Source organism: Salmo trutta, chromosome 27, assembly GCF_901001165.1.
Source record: "Salmo trutta chromosome 27, fSalTru1.1, whole genome shotgun sequence".
In the NCBI taxonomy this organism is placed as follows: Eukaryota; Metazoa; Chordata; class Actinopteri; order Salmoniformes; family Salmonidae; genus Salmo; species Salmo trutta.
Genome location: NC_042983.1, coordinates 16,659,316 through 16,683,460, shown reverse-complemented (window position 1 = coordinate 16,683,460; position 24,145 = coordinate 16,659,316). Strand labels below are relative to the sequence as shown.

The 24,145-nt window shown below is 44.3% G+C and overlaps 2 protein-coding genes across 3 annotated transcripts in view; both read right to left on the bottom strand.

Moving 5' to 3' along the window:
• Positions 1-1,888: 1,888 nt before the first annotated feature.
• On the bottom strand, positions 1,889-16,612 carry si:ch211-102c2.8 (trichohyalin). The gene is made up of 30 exons (XM_029716929.1): positions 16,543-16,612; positions 16,314-16,402; positions 15,764-15,824; positions 15,524-15,646; positions 14,547-15,194; positions 14,241-14,375; positions 14,030-14,125; positions 13,833-13,940; positions 13,641-13,722; positions 13,433-13,538; positions 13,148-13,225; positions 12,934-13,026; positions 12,733-12,845; positions 12,430-12,556; positions 12,183-12,308; positions 11,980-12,093; positions 11,645-11,866; positions 11,376-11,438; positions 11,170-11,265; positions 10,988-11,089; positions 10,720-10,902; positions 10,321-10,452; positions 9,708-9,940; positions 9,447-9,573; positions 9,243-9,326; positions 8,956-9,167; positions 8,748-8,774; positions 8,341-8,416; positions 7,037-7,273; positions 1,889-3,347 (listed from the first exon to the last, which is right to left on the bottom strand). Exons 1-30 carry the CDS (start codon positions 16,610-16,612, stop codon positions 3,273-3,275), a joined length of 4,038 nt encoding a protein of 1,345 aa, XP_029572789.1. The 3' UTR covers positions 1,889-3,272.
• Positions 16,613-17,721: 1,109 nt separating this feature from the next.
• The window catches only part of LOC115164447 (oxysterol-binding protein 2), a 74,799-nt gene continuing 68,375 nt past the window's right edge, over positions 17,722-24,145 (bottom strand). For both annotated transcript variants that reach the window (XM_029716926.1, XM_029716928.1), the window contains 4 exons: positions 23,931-24,026; positions 23,500-23,684; positions 23,006-23,226; positions 17,722-22,064 (listed from right to left, as the gene is read on the bottom strand). In XM_029716926.1, the coding sequence (XP_029572786.1) occupies positions 21,922-22,064; positions 23,006-23,226; positions 23,500-23,684; positions 23,931-24,026 (645 nt within the window). In that variant the 3' untranslated portion in view covers positions 17,722-21,921. The remainder of the gene's footprint in view (positions 22,065-23,005; positions 23,227-23,499; positions 23,685-23,930; positions 24,027-24,145) is intronic.

Genomic DNA, 24,145 nt, shown 5'->3' with positions numbered 1-24,145 from the left:
ACCACATAAGCAAAATACCCTCTGCCATGTCCTGACCAAACTACAATAACAAATAACCCTTATACTGGTCAGGACGTGACACACTGGGAGACAAATTCACCTTTCAGCAGGATAATAACCTAAAACACAAGGCCAAATATACACGAGTAGCTTACCAAGACGACCTTGAATATTCCTGAGTGGCCTAGTTACAGTTTGGACTTAAACCAGTTTGAAGAATTAAAAAAATAATAATGTGCAAATATTGTACAAATATCCAGATGTACAATGCTCTTAGAGACTTAACCAAGAAGACAGCTGTAATTGTTGCCAAAGGATATTTTAACGTATTAACTCAGGGGTGTGAAGACTTATGTAAATGAGATATCTGTATTTAACTTTCAATCAATTTGAAAACATTTTGAAAAACATGTTTTCACTTTGTCATTATGGGGTATTGTGTGTAGATAGGTGAGGAAAACAAATCAATTTAATCCAATTTAAATTCCTGCTGTAACACAACAAAATGTGGAATGTCAAGGGTTATGAATACTTTCTGAAGGCACTGTATAGTCTTACAAAATTATACATGGTAATCGATGTTTTATAAATTAGTTATATTTACTGATAATTAGAAACAATATTCTATCCATTTCCTCATTCTGTCCCGTTGTCGCACAAAGATGTATAGAGATAACGTTGTATCTGTCCCATTATGGCATCTGAGTGTACGGGCAGTGCCATTGAGACAGATACAACGTTGCAATCTCTATGCGACAACGGGACAGAACGAGGAAGTGAATCTCGTTTCTTATGATTATCAGTCAAATTAATAAATTCATACAAATATTAATTAAATGTTGTAAAGCTATAAATTACCAAACACCCAGCTTTGGAGTAGCTAGGTCTATTTCCCTACTTTTAGAGGAGCTGGCTACTGTACCTGCAGACTTACAGCAATTGTGCTAAGCTAACGATATGCTAACTTTAATGAACTCCAAACTGCATGCAGAGACTTAAAAATGGTATCCATGAGTTCATCTGACTCATGGTAACTAGAAAAACAACCTAAATCTTGCAGTACTTTGTCTACTATGATCCAGGAAAATATGTAATTGGAAAAATTATATAGCAAGGACCAGAAAGCCACAGTAATTTTATGAAGACACTTGGCAATGAAGATCTTTATCTACTTCAGATGAACTCGTGAATACCATTTTTATGTCTGCGTCCAGTATGAAGGAAGTTAGAGGTAGTTTCACGAGCCAATGCTAACTAGCATTAGCGCAAAGACTGAAAGTCTTTGGGATCAGCTAGCATGAAAGTAGATAAAGAGCTTCATTGCCAAAATCCTGAACTATCCCTTAAATGGAATGTCAATGTTGAAGCTTTCAAACCAGTAGCAGCACACGTCAAGAGTTTCTGATGTTTCAGAATTGTCTAGTACCTTATGTTGTAACCCTAATGTAACAACTGTTTCATAGCAGACTGCTTAGCCTATTTGGAGAAGTCTGTTTTGTTGTAGTTACATTAAATGCAAGCAAATATGATCTGTGCTTAGCCAATGCATTGGTTTACAAAGGACAAGGATGTAATTCATTTGACTTTATTCAAAGGGAAGAAGGGGCATTGAGCTCTGATAATGTCTGTATGAAAGTTTTATACTCATCTTTTAGCCCCAGTTGGGTTATGTTTTTAAGAACGGTTACTGTTTAAAGGTGGTTTGGTCCTTGTTTCCGCATTCAAGAATAAAGTTTGCTGAAAGTTTGCTTTGGAGGAAAGATGGCTATGTTGGTCTTCCTACAATAATGTGAAAAATAATGGCTGTACTAAAATTCACCATCATTGTACACTTTGATTGTATCCTCTCATATGCACCTTAACAGAAACAGTGGCTAGTTGAACTTTATCTGTTTCTAAATAAATTCTTTATTGCTTATGGTGTTCAATGTTTTAATGCCAAAGGGACAACAGTACATACAGTATGAAAACATCACAGATGTTAAATAGTTAAAGTTTATTCCAGTTCCAAACAAAATGTCTTTCTAAATAAAAACGATCATGTAATCTGAAGTATACACTCACTAGCCAGTTTATTAGGTACACCACCCCATTCACGAAAATGGATCACGTGGCCGTGGATTGGTATATAAAGCAGGCAGACATGCATCAAGGCATTCAGTTACTGTTCAATTGAATGTTAGAATGGAGAAAAACCAGTGACATAAGCGACTTGGAGTGTGGTATGAACGTCCGTGCCAGGACGATCCAGTATCTCAGAAACGGTCACCCTCCTGGGCTATTCAGGCACGACAGGGTCTATGGTTTACCAAGAATGGTGCGACAAACAATTAACATCCAGTCAGTGGCAGCCCTGTGGGCGAAAACAGCTCGTTGATGAGAGGTCGAAGGAGAATGGCAAGAACTGTGCAAGCTAACAGGCGGGCCACAAACAGACAAATAATGGCGCAGTACAACAGTGGTGTGCAGAACGGCATCTCAGAACGCAGAACTTGACGATCATTTTCACGGATGGGCTATTGCAGCAGACGACCACACCAGGTTCCACTCCTATCAGCTAAAAACAAGAAGAAGCTGCTCCAGTGGACACACGATCACCAACACTGGACAACTGAGGAGTGGAAAGCATTACCTGGTCCAACAAATCCTGGTTCCTGTTGCGTCATGCTGATGGCAGAGTCAGGATTTGGCATAAGTAGCATGAGTCCATGGACCCATCCTGCCTGTTGTCAATGGTACAGCCGTTCAATCTACAGCAACTGCGTGATGCCATTGCTTCAGCATGGACCAAAATACCTGTGGAACGTTTCCAACGGGACCCAGAGAATTCAGGCTGTTCTGGAGGCAAAGGGGGTCCGACCCGGTACTAGATGGGTGTACCCAATAAACTGTCCTGTGAGTGTACATTGAGCATAATAATTACAATAGCTCTGTTGCAACATAGAAAGAAACTGACACAAGATTACTTTCTTCTTCAAATGGTCCTAATTTCAGCTTGATCCCACTGCCTAAAGAGTCACAGCTCTGGAATAGGCACTATGCAGACATGTCAGTTGGTTCATCAAACATTCACTCAGTCCCCAACCTTTAGCCTAGCAGTAAAACTTAATTCCTCCAAAGGCAGAAGAACATCAACTTAACCCATTTTGACCTTGAGGCCATTTACCCCATCATGTAGTGTCATCCTTTTCACAAGTACCTTGAAATGATTTGAGATTGCTGTCCTGCAGTAATTCATTTTACAAACACACACACACGTCATCTGGCAAAGCTCACAATCCTTCCTTCTGTACTGTCCTGGAACGGGAACGACTCCAAAACTGAGTGCATTCCTGGGATGGTGTGATCTGATTGGATAAGAATTACAGATAGAATATACCTATTACTCCAGAGAATACTTTTAAAACTGCATTTCAACTTTTCAAAAATGTCACCCACCACACACATTATTTCTCCATAGTAACACATCATAAACCATGCCAACACAACGATACACTGAAGCATGTTTTACACAGTGATGGAAAAAGCACACAGTTGTCATACTTGAGTAAAAGTAAACAAATACTACCGTTCAAAAGTTTGGGGTCACTTAGAAATGTCTTCTTTTTTTTTTTTAAGAAAAACAGATTTTTTTGTCCATTTAAAATAACATCAAATTGATCAGAAATACAGTGTAGACATTGTTCATGTTGTAAATGAATATTGTCGCTGGAAAGGGCAGATTTTTTATGGAATATCTACATAGGCGTACAGAGGCCCATTATCAGAAACCATCACTCCTGTGTTCCAATGGCACGTTGTGCTAGCTAATCCAAGTTTATCATTTTAAAAGGTTGATTGATTATTAGAAAACCCTTTTGCAATTATGTTAGCACAGCTGAAAACTTGTTCTGATTAAAAAAGCAATAAAACTGGCCTTCTTTAGACTCTCTGGAGCATCAGCATTTGTGGGTTCGATTACAGCCTCAAAATGGCCAGAAACAAAGAACTTTCTTCTGAAACTCGTCAGTCTATTCTTGTTCTGAGAAATGAAGGCTATTCCATTTGAGAAATTGCCAAGAAACTGAATATCTCGTACAACCCTGTGTACTACTCCCTTCACAGAACAGCGCAAACTGGCTCTAACCAGAATAGAAAGAGGAGTTGGGGGCCCCGGTGCACAACTGAGCAAGAGGGCTAGTACATTAGAGTGTCTAGTTTGAGTAACAGACTCCTCAACTGGCAGCTTCATTAAATAGTACCCGCAAAACACCAGTCTCAACGTCAACAGTGAAGAGGCAACTCCGGGATGCTGGCCTTCTAGACAGAGTTCCTCTGTCCAGTGAGTGTTCTTTTACCCATCTTAATCTTATATTTTTATTGGCCAGTCTTAGATATGTCATTTTCTTTGCAACTCTGCCTAGAAGGCCAGCATCCCGGAGTCGCCTCTTCATTGTTGACATTGAGACTTGTGTTTGTACAGACCCTTTTACACCACTGGTTTGACCAGATATGACAGACCAAATAAGGGCTTCATAAGCACTATATAAATGGGTCAAAATCTATTACCGTATGTCATGCTCTATAAAGGATTCATAAATGTGACATAACTGTGTGGCATAACCACCCATGGCAAATGTGACAACCCACTTTGTCAAATAATGGAATATCATTATTATAAGCATTAAACATTTTAAAGAGTGACATAAGCACTGCTTAATAAAGGCTTCACAAAGCTAGATGAGACAATCTATAGATTATAGACCCATAACCTTGTCATGTCATACTCGTAAAACGTTTCTATGATGGGCGGCCTAACAATGTTTACGACATTAAGCCTTATGTAGGTGTTATGAATAAAAGTAAGTACAGCGTCATATGATATAAAGCATTTATGTACAGACATAATGTACAGACATGTTTGCCAAAAAGCACCTGGAAGCAGGATGATCATCAAGACTCTTGAAAAAATGTTCTTTTGAGAGATGAGAGAAAAGTATAACTTTTTGGATGAGATGGGTCCCATTATATCTGGCGAAAACCAAACACTGCCTTCCACAGTAAGAACCTCATACCAACGGTCAAACATGGTGGTGGTGGTGTGATGGTTTGGGAAGCTTTTCTGACTCAGGACCTGGACAACTTGCCTTAGAGCAGAATTCATGGTTCATTCTATTATCAGAATTATACAGGAGAATGTCAGGCCATCCGTCTGTGAGCTGAAACATTGCTGTGTCGTGCAGCAAGACAATGATCCACAATCAAGTCTACATGAAAATGGCTAAAAAGCAACAAATGTGAAGTCTAAACCTAATCCCAGGAGTCTGTTTCTGGAAGTCTAGACCTAATCCCAATTGAGATGTTTTGGCATGACTTGAAACGAGCAGTTCATGCTTGAAAAGCCACAAATGTCGCTGGGTTATACTTTTTTCACAGAATTAAAATCACAGAATTAAAATGAGTAACAGAATTAAAATCGTCCATAGGCTGAATTTAGCCTGCGGGCTGCCAGTTGACGATCCCTGAGTGTCAATAAATATGTTACAAACATTCTGCCATTTTACGAAGGTTCTCTCATGATCCACAGGGTGTGAGGGGTATTTGGATGGGTTGATGGACCAGCAAAGTGTGTGTCAGAGCCAAGTTTGGGATAACAACCAGGTATTCCTTTTCTGTTCCCATGAGACCAGGGCTTAGGCCTAAATTCAAATCAGATGAAGCATTAACCCGCGATAGCAGACAGTGTTTTGGCTGTGTCGGAGGTGTAACTGTGTTAGAGCTGTCAAATTGGTGAGCGACTGCTCGTCATTGTCACAAAGCCACACCCGTCCCCCTCGCGTTAAGTTCAGAACGGGAAAGTATAGACTATATAGAACTAATGACACTCAAATTGAAAATCATTAAACAAAATAACGAGGAAATAAAAAAAACTAATTGTCACACACCAGATAGGTGCATTGAAAGGTGTTGTTTTACAGGGTTAGCCATAGTAGTACAGCGCTCCTGGAGCAAATTAGGGTTAAGTGCCTTGCCAAGGGCACATCGAAAGACTTTTCACAGATTTCTCACTTACTGGCCCAATACTCTAACCGCTAGGCTACCTGTCGCCCTAAATAATGAGGATCAGCCTAATCGAGGTGTAGATCTCACATTCCAGTTTTTAAACTTGTAAACAAGGCTGCAGGGGATTTATCTTAATTCGACTCTGTGCAGCCAATGGCAATGTCCGCTTCAGGTATAATACAGGGAGCAGCTTGTGGATTTGACAGCTCTAACGCAGTTCCACCTCCGACACCGCCAAAACAACCAGGTGTCGGCTAGCGCGGATCTGATAGAATCTAGCCCTTGAATACAACCTGGACTCTCTGTGGTTGATCTTTCAGCGGGAGAGGGTGAATGTGACAAAGACCTGACTGAGTCCAGCAGCGCACAGTATGGCTCAAGTTATATTGTTGTGTGTGACTGTGCATGTTTGTGTACTGAGGAAGATGTAACTTGGTCCCAGAAGAAAGCCACTTTCCATTTCCTTTTGTTGGGGGCTTTCATCAAAGTAAGTTGTGCCTGGTGTAATGTGACTACCATGACTGCACTTTATGGAGCATGTGTCATCCTGCAGCATAGCATTTTGAGGAAGGTTGGGGTAAGGTCCAATATTGGCTATACACCCAAGAGGGAAAGAGGTTGGGCCCTCCTAGAAATATTTTAGAGTATGACATGGTTGGAGATGCTTTATGAAGCCTCAATTTAATATTATTTATAAAGCTTTGAATAAGCACTGGTTTATGTCATGTGTGGCATAGTGGGTTATGTCACATTTGCCATTGGTGGTTATGCCACAGAGTTATGCCACATTTATGAATCCTTTACAGAGCATGACATATGGTTATAGATCGTTTGTGGCTCATTTATGTAGTGTTTATGAAGACTTTATGAATGCTTTATGAAGCCTTTGTAAGTAGCACTTAATTTAAATCAGGACCCCAAATACTATTATTATTACTATTAGTAGGACAGAGGATGTCATTGCCTGCCCACTCAATTGGCAGGTGGAACTCACCGTCTCCAGGTAGGACCCAGCCAGCTCCGTTGGGGCCCTGCCCAGAGGGGTCCTGCCCAATTGAGAGGGGCTGCAGGCATGGGCCTGGTTCTCAGCACGGAGCTGTTTGACCCGGCTCTGGAGGTGACGCAGTAGCTTGAAGGAGGCCAGGTCTGAGGACCTGGGGGAGGTAGGCGGTTCCCCAATGTGGAGGGAGGAAGAGGAGGCTGATTGCTGAACTCCAGAGTCAGTGCATTCCTAACAGGAGACAGGGAGATGGGAGAGGAGAGCAAACGGTTGGGGATTAGAGACAGACAAAGGAGAAGAGAAGGAGAGATTCAATCTAGGCCATAAAGTAGCCTCTATGGTTACCAGATGTCAAATTATTCTCAGGGCAGTACTGTATTTCAGCCCCTTTCTGGTGTCCTGACTTATTTACATTTGTCCCGTATTTCAGACTTCCCATTCATTTGATGAGAATTGCATTCCAAGCTGGAGGGGTGTGGACATGAAGGTAAGGTTAAGTTTAGGGTTAGGGCTATTTCTAGGGTTAGGCTTATTGATTAATTAGAGTTTGGTCATTTGAATTGGATGAAATTATTTTGATTTCTGTAGTTATTATTTTTGAATAAACTGATTGATTAATTTAATAATAATTTAATCCAACTCAAAATAATGTTTATCTAATTTAGGGCTAGATTCAATCAGATTTGCGTTAGCCAACACCCACATAGCTGTGTTTTGACCGTGTCTGAGGTGGACCTGTCAAATCCACAAGCGGCTCCCGGCGTTATACCTATCGCGGACATTGCCACGGATTCACATTAGTAGGAATCCCATGCAGCCATGTTTACAAGTTCGAACACTGGAATGTGTGATTTAACCTACACCTTGATTAGGCCGATAGAAATCCTCATTATTTCGTTTAACGATCTTTAATTTGAGAGTTATTATTTCTATATAGCCCACACTCTCGTTCTGAACTTCTAACGTGAGTGGGACGGGTGTGGCTTTGTGACAATGACCATGAGCAGCCACTTACCGATTTGACACCTCAATCTGCCAAAACATCAGCTATGCTTGATCTGATTGAATCTAGGCCTTAAAGTAAACAATCAGTTTACCCACCTCAAAATAATACTTTTATCCAACTGAATAATAAAAATGTCACACTTTTTGCCCTACAGTGCTAACCTTAACCCTTACTTTAACTGCACATTCTGTTAACCCCAGCCTTAACCAACAACCAGTAAATGAAGCACAAAAAAACTTGTTGGAGTAGCTTCATGCTCAGGCTCCCGCAGGTCTTATATGGTGATGGTTACCCCAGTAATGCGTCTCATCTCCCCTTCCAGTTTCTCCAGCTTCCTCTGCTTCTCCTCTTGTGCCTTAGGTGCCTTTCTGCAACACAAACATACCCAGATATTATAGATAGTCTGTAGGAAATATCTTCTCCTGACAGAGCATAACTAATGTGCAACTTTGATGGTTAATGACACTGTATAAACACATCAGTGCTAACAGTGTACAAACTACTGAACAGAACTGCTCTACAGTGTACAAACTACTGAACAGAACTGCTCTACAGTGTACAAACTACTGAACAGAACTGCTCTACAGTGAGATGATGATGATGATGATGATTTGTAAGAAGAATGGGACGACTAATTAGTGAGTTAGACTCTAGGCTTAGTCTCTAGACATGCTGTCTCAAAATGGTAGAATCAGTTACCTCCCCTTTAACAACTTTGCCTTGCACCTGTTGAGTGGCAAAAGTGAAAACACTGAACACAACAGAACACTTCCCAAAGTCAGTTAATGATACAACCTTTTCAAAGCCTGAACATCTTCATCAGAAAAAAATAAGGATGAGGGCCAAAAGTGAGTAAAGTTTTAAAAGTCTACTCTGTGTAAATAGTGTGGGATTGTACGCTACATACCGCTCCAGTTCGGCTGTCAGCTCCTCCTCAAACTTGCGTGCCAGGCGCGCCGTGGTCTGCTCCTTCCACTGTCCCATGCTCCTCTGCACCCGGCGCAGTTCCTGGTCTTTGGCCTGCAGCTGCCTGCGCAGCGACGCAGCCAAACCTCCTGTCTCGTCTCCTTCCTCCCGCACCTGGGCCTGCTGCAGATCGCTCAGCTCCTCAATGTGCTCCTGCAGCGTTAATATATGACTGTACACTCTGTGTGTGTGTGTGTGTGTGTGTGTGTGTGACAGTGAGATCCATACCTGAATGAGTGTCTCCTTCAGTGAGTCCAGAGCCTGCTCTCTCTCCGTCTCCATCTGTTCCCTCTGAATACGGAACTCACGCTCCTAAAGCACACCAATGTGATTCTTAACAGCATGTGTAACGCAACAGAAGTGTAAGCATGTTTATATGTGCTGTATCTGTGTGCGTTTGTGTGTATTTGAGTGAGTTTGTCCTGAACACACTTTGTCCCGGCTCAGCTGCTGAGTGCTGCGTCTCTGTAAGTCAAGCTCCTGCTGTAGTTGGCTGATTGACTGCTGCAACTGCTCTCTGAGGGCCTGCAGGGTTTGGACTACCTGGGCCACCGTAGGACTGCAGCACAGCACCAATATATTAGAATACCCAGTATTATATCCAAATGCATATGCTGATAATGAAATGTGTGCTTCTGTATGTGTACGAGAGAGAATATGAGTGTGTGTGTTTGTGTCTGTGTGAGAGAGTACCTGTGTGGGACCTGAAGGGAGCTCCCTACGGCCCCACTGTGTTCCAGCAGATGCTGAAGATGCTGACACTCTGCCCCCATCTCCTGGGCCCAGTGTCTGTGCTGCTGCTCCAGCCTGGCTGTGGCCTGCTTGTGGCTGTGCTCCCTCTCCCCCAGCAGCACCTGCAGTCTACCAGCCTCCTCCTCCGCTTGTTGGACAACCTGCTCCAGCCTCAACGCTTCCCTCTCACCCTCCTACGACCACAGCCCAGTCAGTTCACCATGTCAAACATACACTGGAAACCAGGGGTGCAACTTTCACTGGGGATTGGGGGGGACATCCCCCCCCACCCCACCCCACATTCTGAAATTGCTTTTTTGTCTCCCCCAGTTTTATCATTGGAATGTGATACACAACAAGGCAACGGTGTGCTTTAGGACCATGCAAACGCCTCCGAGCGGTCTGGTAGGCTGTTTGGAGTGTTTATCTGACCGGATAAAACAAATACAAATAATAATAAGAAGAATTATGTTCCCCCCACTTCTAAAACCAAAGTTGCGCCCCTGCTGGAAACTATACACTGTATGTTGTATGTAGTCGTCTCCAGATGCTAGTTTATAAGGTCTGTCATCACCTGTTCCATGTGCCTGCGCAGTTTCTGTAGCTCAACCTGGTGCTTCTCTCTCAGGGACCTACGCATTGTAGCGAGAGCAGACGCCTGCTCACTCTGCTGCACAAGGCCCTCACTTTCCAGCTCCTGCACTTTCTGAGAGGGGAGGGAGAGAGGAATGACATCTCTATTTCACATATGTTCAAGTATGAATTGGAAATGTGTAGTTTTGCATATTTCAACTCCCCCTGAGTCACCATCGGAGAGGGGTCATGGTCTGCCACTATCAACAGTGAACCTGGAGCAATTAGGGTTAAGTGCCTTTTTCACCTTGTCGGCTCGGGTATTCGAACTACAACCTGCCGGTTACTGGCCCACCACTAACTGCTAGGCTACCTCCTGCCCTATCTTGGTTCTGCTTACTGTCTGCAGTTCTACCACTTTGCTTTGAAGAGCCAAGGAATTCCTCTTCTCTCTCTCAGTCTCTCCCCTCATTCTCTCCAGAGCCTCCCGGCCTTGGTCCTCCAGTATCCCACACTGCAACTGTAGAGCCGCTTCTTTCTCTACTGCCCATTTCTTCCTCTCACGCTCTATGGTGCTGTGCATCTAAGGTAGAGAACAGGTACTGTTATCACATTTGTTTTACATTACATCTGACAGAAAAGGAGACAGAGGAAGTAGGAGTATATACCATCTCCTGAGCTTCCGCACACAGCTCCTCCTCTCGCCTCCTCATCACCTCCTTCTGCTCCTTAAGAGCCTCCCTCAGCTTCCACCACTCCTTCTCCTTCATCTGCAAAGGAAACTGTGAAACTGACCCAGGAACAGTATGGTGTGATTCTTTCAGAGGATAGGACAGCCTGAGATACAGACCTGGATGCAGCTCTGTATGGACTCAATGTGCTGTGTGTGAGACAGGGCCTGTTCTCTGAGAGAAACAGTTTTCTCTTCTTCAGCTTGAATATGAGTCTGGACACACAGCAGCAAGAACAACATAAATGTTTGAATCTGATAGAACATAAAGGAAATATGGGGATCTTTGTTAATGTTAAATAAACCCAGTTGACGGAGCCTCTCACCTGCTGGATATGTTTATCATGAGACAAAGCCAACTCTTTCTTCAGCTGCTCCAGCTCTCGCTGCTAAAGGAGACAAACAAAACCACCCCTTACATACTGCACACATACACATTTAACTACATATGCTTTCACGCTATCATGCACACTGTGAGTTACCCACATTTATAATGGGCGAGAGCTGGTATAAGATGGAATTCGGACATTCACACGCACAGTCAAGCTGACTCATCCATCGACACTGTGTACCAGAGATTACCCAGCCCACACACCGTCTGCGTGGTTGCCTGCTCCTGGGTCTCTCTCAGGGAGATGCTGTGCAGCTTCCTCAGGCTCCGGAGCTCCCCCTGGAGCCCATCTCTCTCTGCCTGCAAGGCACTCCTCTCCTCCTGGAACGCCAGCAGCTGCAACTCCTTCTGGGCTACTATCCTCTCCACCCTGCTCTCACTCTCCCCCAGCTCTTTCTGTAGCTCACACACCTGCACCTCCACTGCCTGCGAGACAGAGGATGGGAGAGGGCGATAGACTGAGATCTTAATACAGATAGAGGGTCAGAGGGGTGGTTATGAGAAAGGGTAATAACACGGTAGACAGGTGTAGACGGTACCTTCTCCTCCTCCTGTTTCAGTCTGTGTTTCTCCTCCAGACATGCACACCTGTCCCTCAGTAACTTCTCCTCCTCTGTTACACGCTGGAGCTCCTCGTGAGCTTCGTCCAACTTCTGACACACATGCAGAGAGACAAATTCAAACACATTCAAAGCAGTGACTGTCACTGTAACATGTTCTGAGCACCAGTCGAATGCTGTACCTCTTGCATAGAGTCCAGTTTGAGTCTAGAGCACCGCTGCTCGGAAAACAGCTCTGTCTTGGCACTGTTCAGCTGTCTGTCCAACTCCTCTCTCTCAAGGACAGACATACTGACACTGGTCACTCTCTGAGACAGTGGGAAAGGAGGTAGGGGGGAGAGAGGGCATGAAATTGTAATAATTCAATAATTTGATTGTAATAGGGGGGGGGGGGGGGGTGTCAAGCCGGCTAGATAAAGCATGTGTTACCCTGTCCATGCAGGTCCCATCCGTTAAGGCAGTTCTGTGTTTACATAGAGCAGCCAGCTCCTCCTTCAGATCCCTGACCTCCTGCAAACAGGAGTCCCTCTGCCTCTGCAGCCGGCGCAGCTGACAACTACAATACACTCAATACATCACTGTGAATACCGCCTAATCAGCAATGGACAGTATAGAGGTGAGTGTAGAATAGGTATTGTAGACAGTACAAGCTATTCCTAATAGTATTGTGTTGGCAAACTGTATTCTGTTTAAAGAGATACAGTGTAGTATCAGGATTGATTATGTGGATACCTGGTGCTGTCTGCTTCTGCCTTGCTGTCGCTCAGGCTGGCCTCCAGACTCCTCCCCTCCCTTTCCATCTGCTCCGCCCCAGCACGCAGCTGCTCCCACTCCTGCATGGCATGCTGGGACACAGAACATCTCAGTGTTAGCCGTTGTCATGGATTCACAGGACAAGGAACTCGTCACAATATGGAAGGTATTGTCTTGTACTTTTCTTTTCTGAAGAAGGTCAGTGAGGGACAGTTCAGTCTCACACAGCTGAGCTCTCTTCATCCTCAGTCTCTTCTCCTCCTTCTCACAGTCCTAAAACACAAACAAAGATAACTACACACAGACAACAAGACACAAAACTCACATATCCTTAGCATAACACTTGAATGTCAGGAAATATCAGGAGAGGTGAGTAGAGTGAGAAGAATCTCACCTGTCTGAGGGTAGCCAGCTCCTCCTCCATCTGTAGCCAGTCTGACCTCACCTCCTCCAGACGACCCCCAGGCCTCTGCTGAGTGGAGTCAGGGGTTTGAGAGACAAAGTATCAGGAGGCCTGTTTTTACACATCTCATTTGGAGAATAGCTGCTCATATGGAGTGAACAAGGGTTAACAAGCATATCAATCAACAGATGGCTTTCCCCATAACTAAGAGTCAATAGACATAAAGCCTCACTGTCTGCCACAGGAGTTATCGTTGGTTATTGTACCACTTCTCACCGTACACACACGTCCCACTGTGTCCTTGTCAGGCCTACGTCTCCTCCACCAACGGACACAGCCCTCGTCTGTGTCCTCATCATCATCATCCACAGAGAGCACATACCTGATGACAGATACAATAGTGAAGGATATGAAACAAAGAATGGCTAGTCAGATTGTATTGGAGACTGACGTCGCATCATTTTGTTGATTCAGTGAAGGCTACCTGTGAGTGTCTCTTCTGCTTTTGCGTGCTTTACGAAGAGGTAGACTGTCATTGGTCACATTTCCATTGCTAGCTCTCAGTGCTTCACAAGCACAGGACAAACAAACAAAGAAATATACTTTCACATTGGGTTATTGTGTAGTTAGTGGCATAATATCATTCAATAATCAGGCCTAGTCCTGAAAGTCTTACATGGAGTAAACTTCAGATTCCTTGGCTCCAGAGTGGGTATGTCATAGTCACTCTGGTCAGTGTCGAGACCATCCATGTGGCTGACAGACTGAATGGCTGAGAGGTATCCTATGGTGACGTAAGACAGATCTTAATAATGTGAACTACTTCATTTTCCTTCTGAATGGTGGTCATAGCCCCTAGCTCCTGCCTCTCACCTGGCCTGCTGTGGATGTGTTGCCAGACCTTCTCTGTGCGTACTGAGTCCAGGTCACTGTCGATGGTCACTGTGTCAAAATTCCACACAGGCACTCCTGGGGAAGACACGAAGAGGCTGCAGTTACTGTTAGAGACGGCTGACTTCTTTTGCTTCAACTATCCTTAACATGATGCCATGGGTAGAGTGTATGAGCTGAAAGAGTAGAGTACCTGCCAGGTGTCTGGTGGTGGTTCTAGCAGTGTGGTTCCTGTTCTCCTTGGTTCCCTCAGGCTCCAGACTGGAACAGGCCTCAATGAGAACCCCTGTACGAACACTGCTAGTGTTGGGAGGACCAGGCACTGACACTGGAACCAGTGGAAACAGACAGAAGCATCAGTATTATAATGCAGGAACAAAATAAGTGAGAGGCCTTACAGTATAAGACTAACTTCTATGAGTACTGTCCCCTTTCCCCTCAGATGACTACTGCCAACTCTGACACCAGACCCACCGCAGGAGGATGTCAGCCCTCTCACCTGTGGCAGGCTGGGGTAACCCAAAGGACTGTGAACATGTCTCTACTGACAGCTGTCTATCACCCCCTGGTGGAGTCACTAGAGAGTGAAGACAGCGTTCACTCCTGCTAAGACCACTAAGCCTCTGTGGTGCTCTTGTGTGGCTCTCACTGGCCCCTAGGTTTCCACTCCAGCTAGTTCTCCTCTCTCCATGCCTGTGATGAGTCTGTCTCTCCTGGCCTTGCTTGTCCATGTGATGGGGAAGCTCTGTATAACCCATGCCTCTATCCACAACCTCTCCCCCAGCAGCAGTGAGACCACCTGCTTGCTTTGATGCTGTCCTTTCAGCCTCTTCATCTCCAAAGGACTGTCCCAGGCTGTTACTCCAGTCTCTGGCCAGTCTCTGTTTGGTCCTGTCTGGCAGCCTCACCACCATCTCCTCCCGGAAGCGCATGGCAAAGTCCTCTGTGCAGACACTGTCTGGAGGGGGGCACAGCTCTCCTGCTAACCCTCCTCCTCCACAGGCATAAGGCCCCAACAGCCTCTCCAGCCTCCAGTGACACTGCTCCCTCCGGGACTCTACACCCTCCTCTTCCTCTTTCATCACTTCAACTGTCCTCTGCTCTTCCTCCTGATCGGCAGGGTCCACCCGTTCTCCTGAGCTCTTCTCTGAGGGGAGAGCAGAGGGGAGAGGGGTGAGAGACATCCAAGGTCCAGGTCAGTGAAGGGTAGAGAGGCTGGGTCATGTGATGTGGGTAGGGTGAGGGTGAGGGACATGGTAGAAGAGTCTCTGTAAAGGACAGTGAGTTCTAATATCCAGTAGTCCTTTTTCTGAGGGTTCTCTCCTTAATGGTAATGCTGCAGTATTGGTTGCTCAGTTCTGGCAAATTATTCTTGATCATTCCAGAATCCTCACACTCTAAAAGGGATCAAGTTATAATGGCTGTAAGGACTGGATTGGGACAAGTTGAAGAGGACACTGCATGTAACATTCTCACCTGAAGACAGGTCCCTGGTCTCAGAGCGTACCAAGTCAAGACAAGAGATGGGGGTGTCGTTAGTGGGGATGGTACTTCCCAGTCCTGTATCCCTGCTCACAGACTGGCTACTGCTAAGGTGAGCTATAATAAACAGAGCATGAGAGCAATAAAGATGTTAAAATACTAGAGAGTTACTATTAGACAAAAAGTATCACTCAAGATGTGCTGTAGTAAATTAAACTACATACAACAACATACCTGTATTGAGGCAATCATGTTTTCTGGAGATACCTTCAATCCCATGGCTATGGCTCTGCACCTGTGAACATTTAGATACTCATAATGGTACAACTTTTAACGGTCCAATGCAGACGTTTTTCTCAATATCAAATCATTTATGGGTAACTATTCAGTACCTTACTGTGATTGATTTCAATAAAAATGGTCAAAAATGAACAAAAATGTCTTCTTAGCAGAGCAATTTCTCAAGCAAGAATTTTGCTAGCTGTTGGGCTGAGAGGTTTGGAACTCTTCCTCATTGTGTCTATTGTCATTTATCCAAAACTCCATCCTACCAAAACTGGCTGAAATTTCAGGCAGTCTTTTCAAACAGCTGTTACACTAAAAAGGCATTGTCATAATTTTCACAATTTCACAATATTATTCCAACCTCATAGTGTGGAAACACAGGGGGGAAAAAAAAAAATCACATTTTTGACTGCACTCTGCCTTTAAGACAAACTAAACAAAAAGAGGATTACGAGTCTGGAACCCTGTGAAACCCTGAGGATGGCTGCAGCACACTGACCTGCAGGCGGCTCAGCTGGGCATCGATGGCATCTAGGAGGAGGTCACAGTGATCCTGTGGCAGAGGGGCATTGCTGTCTTCATCCAGGTCTGAGTGAGCAGAGGGTATATAGGGAACAGGAAACGGTTTAGTCCAGAGAGAAGAGAAGGAACGAGAATGAGTAGGAAGAAAGACAGGTAGAGGAATTCAGTCTAAAGTATCTATAGTCCTAGATAGGACATTATCTGACCAGTGTAAAGAAGCTCATCTGTGTTTTCTGCAGCATCTCTTTCTGCCCCTTCAAAACTGCCATCGGCCATTTCCTGTAAAACACACTCAGAAATACAGACAACATTCTCGAATACCTAACAGCAAAGTGATGTTGGTGGTGGTGAGTGGGGGTTGTTGTTGGTTATGGGTTGCTCTGGAAACCCAGAGCCTTTGACTGGGGGCCTTAAGGCTGCTGACCTTTCTTGACAATACATTCTGCTGACACTATGGCCAGCTCACATGCTAACCTACACTTTGTAGTTTACAGTGATTGTGGAATTCCTTCCACTGACCGAGTAGGAAAGCTGTCCTGTAGGCTTACAATTTGGAAACAGCATTACAAATTCCAATGTTTCAAGACTGTTAAAAAAAACACATCTGATAAAGCATCCAGCTCTGAGTTAATTTGATGGTGGTTCCATTAGAATTCATGCACTCCAATGAAAAGTCAATGCATTTGTGCATTTGATTGAACAGTGTGCATAACGCGCAAATAAGACTATAATGTGACATATACAACATTTCTCGATAGCTTTACATTTCACATTTACACTACACAGCCAGGAAGCCCATATTGTTAAAACATAAGCAGCATAAATGGTTTCTTCTCATTGTTTAAATGTAACCATAAATTCGAGACTTACTTTCTGAATGGTATGAAACAAAGTTGGTAGACTCCTTTCCAGTTTGACTTGATTGACAGAAGCATTGCTTGGGTTTCCAAGCAACCTTCAAACAGTGCTCCCCCACCCGGGTCTAAGCCAAGCCGTTCAAACGGTATAATAAGAACTGTTGAAACTGGGCGACCCGGCGAGGCGCACATCACAGCAAGCTTCCCCCTCTGGCGATAACAGCGGGAGTCGGAGCGCCACTGCTCTGCAAAGACTTCATTTTAGTGTTTTAAGCTACATTATTTCATTCCTCGGCTATCCGAACTTTATTTTGTACAGCTAGCTGCACGTTTATTACGGCTAAGTAACCTAAGGGCTCAATTCAATCTTTAAAGCGGAAGTTTACAGATTCCGCGATAGATATCCGGATTGTGCCGAAATGTGCTGTGTTTACGGTGGATAAAGCGTTAACATCACCTTTACATTTCAATCACTCTGTAATGCTAAACTACACAAAGCTAACATTGAACAGACGCACATCCAGTTTCAACAGAAACACCTTTATTATCTCATGTTTGTCATTGTGTCTTTCTTTTGAAGACAATGTTACATGTGTATAAATTAAGGGAGAAAAAACAATTATAAAAGAAGACCAACCCCGGTTGCAGTTAGACCAGAACAGAGGTGCATATGTGTGAGATAGTGTGTGTGGAATATGAGCGTGTGTGAGTGAGGTTGAAGTGAGTATGGTAAGGCCGGACCCGCTCACCTCCGTCCTTCCACCCACTCCTTCAGTACCAGGTCCTTAGTAGTGATACGGGTCACATAGGCTCTCACTGTGTTAGAACGAGTCCAAACAGCACAGAGTCCACTGTGCAGCAGGGTTTAATTCAGACCAGGTATGACCAGGTCTTCATTACTATAGTCCTGCCTCAGAGCAGCACAAAACAAAAGACACATGTATATCTGCGATACAGACACTTCTTGCGCATATATACGAATACAGTATGTAAATGAAAGACAATGGCGCCCATGATGAGAAGAAAAGAAAAACAAAGCATAGATATTAAAGCTAAATCAAACCATACTGGATTAAGTGTTGTTGGGTAAATCAAACCATACTGGATTAAGTGTTGCTGGGTAATCAAACCATACTGGATTAAGTGTTGTTGGGTAAATCAAACCATACGGGATTAAGTGTTGTTGGGTAAATCAAACCACACTGGATTAAGTGTTGTTGGGTAAATCAAACCATACTGGATTAAGTGTTGTTGGGTAAATCAAACCATACTGGATTAAGTGTTGTTGGGTAAATCAAACCATACTGGATTAAGTGTTGTTGGGTAAATCAAACCATACTGTATTTTGGGCTCCTGAGTGGCGCAGTGGTCTAAGGCACTGCATCTCAGTGCAAGAGGCGTCACTACAGACACCCTGGTTTGATTCCAGGCTGTGATTGGGAGTCCCATAGGGCGGTGCACATTTGGCCCAGTGTCGTCTGGGTTTGGCTGGTGTAGGCCGTCATTGTAAATAAGAATTTGTTCTTAATAACTGTCTTGCCTAGTTAAATAAAGGTTCAATTTAAAAAATAAAAATATTGAAAAAGTGTTGTTGGGTAAATCAAACCATACTGGATTAAGTGTTGTTGGGTAAATCAAACCATACTGGATTAAGTGTTGTTGGGTAAATCAAACCATACTGGATTAAGTGTGGGTAAAATGAAAAAGATGTCATTAGGAAGGCAGGTAAAGAGTCTTTTAGGCTACAGTACACTGCACAGACACTTTGGTTGTTCAGTTTTTCCTTTCTGCACAGAGCAGAGATGAACATCTTCTTTACCCCAACAAGTGTCATGAATGAATAAATAATCAAAATATCACCACTATTGCTACTAGTCTCTTACACAGGCCCTGGCTGGGGCGCCTAGCAACCCACACCCACCCATCTTTGAGGTCACGTCATTTGGATAATCAAAATAAATGATTAAAATGTATGATGTGTTTATTATCATTCAAAATATAATATATGTATATTCATATATAAAACTCATTCTATTTCAAACCCAATATATTAAACTAAATCTGTAAGGAGTTGATGATTGAGAAAAAAGTTATACTTGCCCTGCACATCATACTCTTTCTTCCCCACATTTCAATACTGTTTCTCGCCCAGTAATACTGTACATGCCGTTGTAGTATTGTCTACACAATGACACATTTACAATATATAAAACCCCTTACTGTGATTGGGTCCAGAATAGTGAGAGTTCATTCCAACGTGGGGAACCATGTCATCCTGCTGTACCCCTTGATATCTTCCACTAATAATGTACTGTTCTCGCCAATGTGGTCAGTACTTATACATGTGTGAGTGTGTTATGGTTATGTGACTAATGTATAAGTGCCTGTGTGTCTGCTGAAAGGTCATGGGTACAAAGTAGATAGACTGGAACCAAACATAAATAGTGCAGAAAATGGAGGCTGTTGTTCATGGGGTTAAAGAGAGTAAGTGCCTGGTCAGAATGTGCTTGTAACAACCTAATTCTCTGGCCCGTTGAGACTTTATATTATAGGCTTCCGGTGGAGGAGGGTTACTCTGAGTTCAAATGAAAAACAGTTGGGAGCATGAAAGTGATTGGGGGATAATTATTATCTCACAGTTGAAACTCACATTTTCCTGGTTCACATTACATTCAGCAGTTGCTTGATGAGTATTTTCTAGTTTGTATGTACCCCCAGCAACCCCTCTAGCCCTCCAGACAGATATGTTGGGCTGAGGAAGGTATTCTGTGTGTCTTCCACTTCCTTCCAGAGCACATACCAGATCTCTGTAACAACTGACCTCAGAAACCTTATGGGCCACATCAGGGGCACCGTCGGAGGTGGTTGCTTGTTTGTGAACTGCAAATCTAAACCAAGTAAACAATATGCCAATATCAAGAACTTTGTATAAAAATAATTTTCAGTGTGAGAGTAAGTCTCTATTAATACAAAACATTAAATCTGCAACCAAACCCGTGGGTGGTAGTTAGAATCAACTTCTAACTGCCTGGATACATTTAAATTAAAAGGTACAGTAACAGTACATTTTCATTAAAACTTCAGATTTCAACTATAAACATTACTTATTGTTCCGATTATTATTAGAACTCTGTTTTATAATCATATTATTGTCTTGTTATTATCTTGTTATCACAAAATATTCACACAAAAGGCCAGACAGTGGGTACAATACTTCCAGCCCAAATACTACATTCCTAACAGTAATTACAAAATATACTAACACTTTGTCAAGAATCCTGTCACCTAAGACATGTAGTGCACAAATCAGTTCTTAAAGGCAAAAGACTGACAGTGCCTCCACCAGCTGATCCCAGATCCGCCTGTCCACAGCTCTTCAACACTAGGAGTTAGGACTAGGTTTATGCTCAGGTGAACCTGGGTCAGTGCCTGGGAGCCAGTGTCTCCACTAGCAGCCCTCCCTGGCTGAACAGTGGTGTGCTATGGGAGGCCTGAGGAGCATGCTGTCTGTGGTAAGATGCCAATATACTGTCAGTAGCCACCATGGGCCTCCTTCAGAGCTATAGCAACATCAGCCAGTTCTGTAGGAATACAACTACAGGCTCTGATCTATCATGTAGGCTGTAGAACTATACACTGTGGTGTAGAATTCACACTCTGCCTAGATATTCATGTGTGTGATGATGGATCTGTTTTTGGGACAGGTAATTGGTGTGCAGGTTCTAGCTACAATGCCATTTATATCCTTTAAATGACTCACTGCACAATAGAAGTGTATGTGTTTCTATGGTTAAGCACCAAAGGACTAGGTGAGTGTGCAGTGGCCAGGCTGGAGTCTCCTCAACATCAACACGGATATGCATTAAGCTGTGGAAACCCACAAAGAAAAGTACTGATTTACCTCAATAGACAAAGCTTCAATTACCAGTGGAGTGGAAGTGTGATTGTGTTTGGGAGGTATCACAATATACCTAGTTTGTGTTTGGAAAAGTACTCTGGTTGTCAAACCACGTTGGTTACGGTCTGAGCTCAATATGGTTATACGCAGGTCTAAACCTGGTTCCTCCTGCAATGGAGAAAAGAACAGAGTTCTTTACCAGGCAGACGGAGATAGATGAAGAATTAATTCAAGCGTTGGAGTCTGTGCCTACTGCCTACCTGCACTTTCCGATACCAGTTACTAATCAAAATAAATGTCCATCCTTTTAAAGTATACTGTCTTTCTATAAACTTCTGTGGCCTTCTTTTTGTTTGTCGGTTTGTCTGTTAGAGAGGATAGACTTCATCCCATCCCAGTATAAAGTGGAGGAGAGCAGAACTGATTTAGATGGGTTGCTATTTAATCATTAAAACCCAGAAAAAAACGATGTGCTGAGCAGAGGAATAGTGCATTGTGGGTAGCGTGTGTGGAGCACCTGATTATTTTGGACATCTCTATTGGGTCCATTTCCTATGGTATTCAATCTCTCCTCTCTCTCACACCCCCACACAGCTAAGTGCTATGTTGTCAGGGAGAACCTATAGAAGGCCCCTTCTCTCCTTTGACTCTGTAAAACAGATGAAGTGTGTGTGTACGTGGGGAGGTAAACTGTATTGTGAGTGTGTGAAACGTACACAGTTGCACACTGAGGTCCACACCCAGACCCCTCTTCCTCCAGGGCCAGCGGTAGAGCAGTCTCATGGGCCTGGGTGAGTCCAGTGAGGGGGTAGGATGGGTGTGGTCGAGGCTTAGAAGATTTCAGTGCACATACTCCAGTCCTGACTGTCCTTAGCCTCCCAGTATCCACCCTTGTACACAAAGTTTGTCTCTCCAGTGATGGCGTTCGTCCTCTTGTGGAACCACTGTGGCTGGAAGCCCTCGTACTCCCGACCTGGGGGAAGAGACACAAGCGTCACTTATACAGTGGGCTACTGTCAGGTCACTCCCACACATTACACACACCTCTATATCTGTTTCTCTGGCTCAGAAACAGTACAGCCGTAGGAGGGCCAAGTCAAGTCTGAATGAAAGAGGCGCATGGCAGCAGGAAAAAGACTGAGTGGCTTTTTCCTGGGTCATAGTCTGGAAGAGTGGGTACTAGGGAGTCAGTCAGCATGCAGACCTCATATAAAGGATCCCTTCCAGTTCCAGGCTGTCTTTATTGCAGTGGTGCTGCACAGACCTGGATGATCCAGACACGCTAAACATCTGGAGAAGTGTTTAAGGTCTCTGGGCCACATTAATATGATATAGTAATCTCAGACACAAAAAGACAACCTGGAACGCTGCCTTTAGCAGGCCACAGAGGGGAGGGTCAACACAAAAAAGATGGTGGTGTGGGGGAGAGGGTGATGCACAACGGGGGGACACAAGGCAACCCCCACTCACCAGAGTCCTCATAATCACACTCTGACCACCAACAGAGGGAGGAAAAGAGAGACGCGTCATGGGTACATCAAAATACAGCCAAGGTCCCACAGCTACACAGAACACTGGACATTAACAATGTAACCAGGATGAGAAGTGTCTGCTCTGCTGTTTCCTCTCTGTACCCCCCCACCCCACCCCCCTCCCCCAGTAGCCTCCATTAGCTCTTCACCTTCAATTCTCATCTGTCTCACTCCAGGTAATACTGTTCTTGTCATAGCATTTACATAAAGATCAGGGGACGGGAGGAATGATTCAAAGTTATTGGACTTAATAAAGGCCTTTCCCTTTCTACCCTGCTCCTTTCTCTCTATCAGTTATTCTCTCTGTCAACTCTCCACCGACCCTCCCTCCCACCCTCCCTACCTCCCTCCCTCCCTCCCTCCCTCCCTCACTGTGTCTTACCGTCATCAAGTGCATCTGTGGCCTCTGCCTCTCTCCTCCTCCTCACAGCTCTCTGTTTCTCTTCTAGTCTTTGTTTCTCAGAGTTGGCCTCGTCCCATCTCCCCGCCTCCATCAGCCTCTGGTCCGGTCTCAGCCGGCTGTCCGTCAGCCCCACCCCATCCTCCGGCTCATTCAACGTCAGCGCCAGCGCCGAGAAGAAGTACATGTTCTCAGCATTATCCCTAACAGACAGAGAGAGAGAGAGAGAGAGAGAGAGAGAGAGAGAGAGAGAGAGAGAGAATAGAGAATAGAGAGAGAGAGAGAGAATAGAGAATAGAGAGAGAGAGAGAGAGAGAGAGAGAGAGAGAGAGAGAGAAGGTGGGTGGGAGATAGAAGAGAGCGGTTAGGTTGATCTGTGCTCTATAATGTAGTAATCTTTGTTGTTGTGTTGGATTAGATGGTGATCTGTGTTATCTGCTGTAGTGTTTTACTGCGTGAGGCTGGGCAGTGCTTACGGGAGAGGGTATTTCTTCCACAGTAGTTTGGGGGACAGGGTCTGGTAGACGGTCTTCTGCTTGCCCTCGGAGCCGCTGCCCCCTTTGCTGCTCTGGACGATCTTGGAGCTCTCGATCTTATCGTCCCACGTGCCAGACAGGATGTAGTGGGCCTGCCCTCCACTGTCTGACACCACCCCTGTCACCTGGACAACACACACACACAGGAAATGTATCATTCCGTTTGTAGAAATGAATACAATATCCCTCACTATAGTTCATTATCAACAACTATTTTGAAAGAATAGTCCATTCAAAAATGATATATTCACTTGTATTGTCCAGCAGGGGGCAGCACACAACAGTGTGACAGCCGAGCCTATGAGCTCATCATGCCACGGTCAGGTTTCAGCCAGTGCTGATTAGAGGTTTGTGACGGTGGTGACATGTACCTTGCGTGGGACTTCCCTGGAGAAATAGCTGTAGGGTGAGAACTTGAGCTGGCACGTCTCCTTGGTCCTGTGGTTGACTATCTCAATGTCCCCTGACTGCCCCGAGAGAGAGAGAGAATGAGAGAGAGAGAGGGAAAAGGGAGGATAGAATGGGATGGAAGAGAAAAGAGGCGGGTGGAATAGGAGGGAGAATTTCTGGTTAGCATCAATAGCAA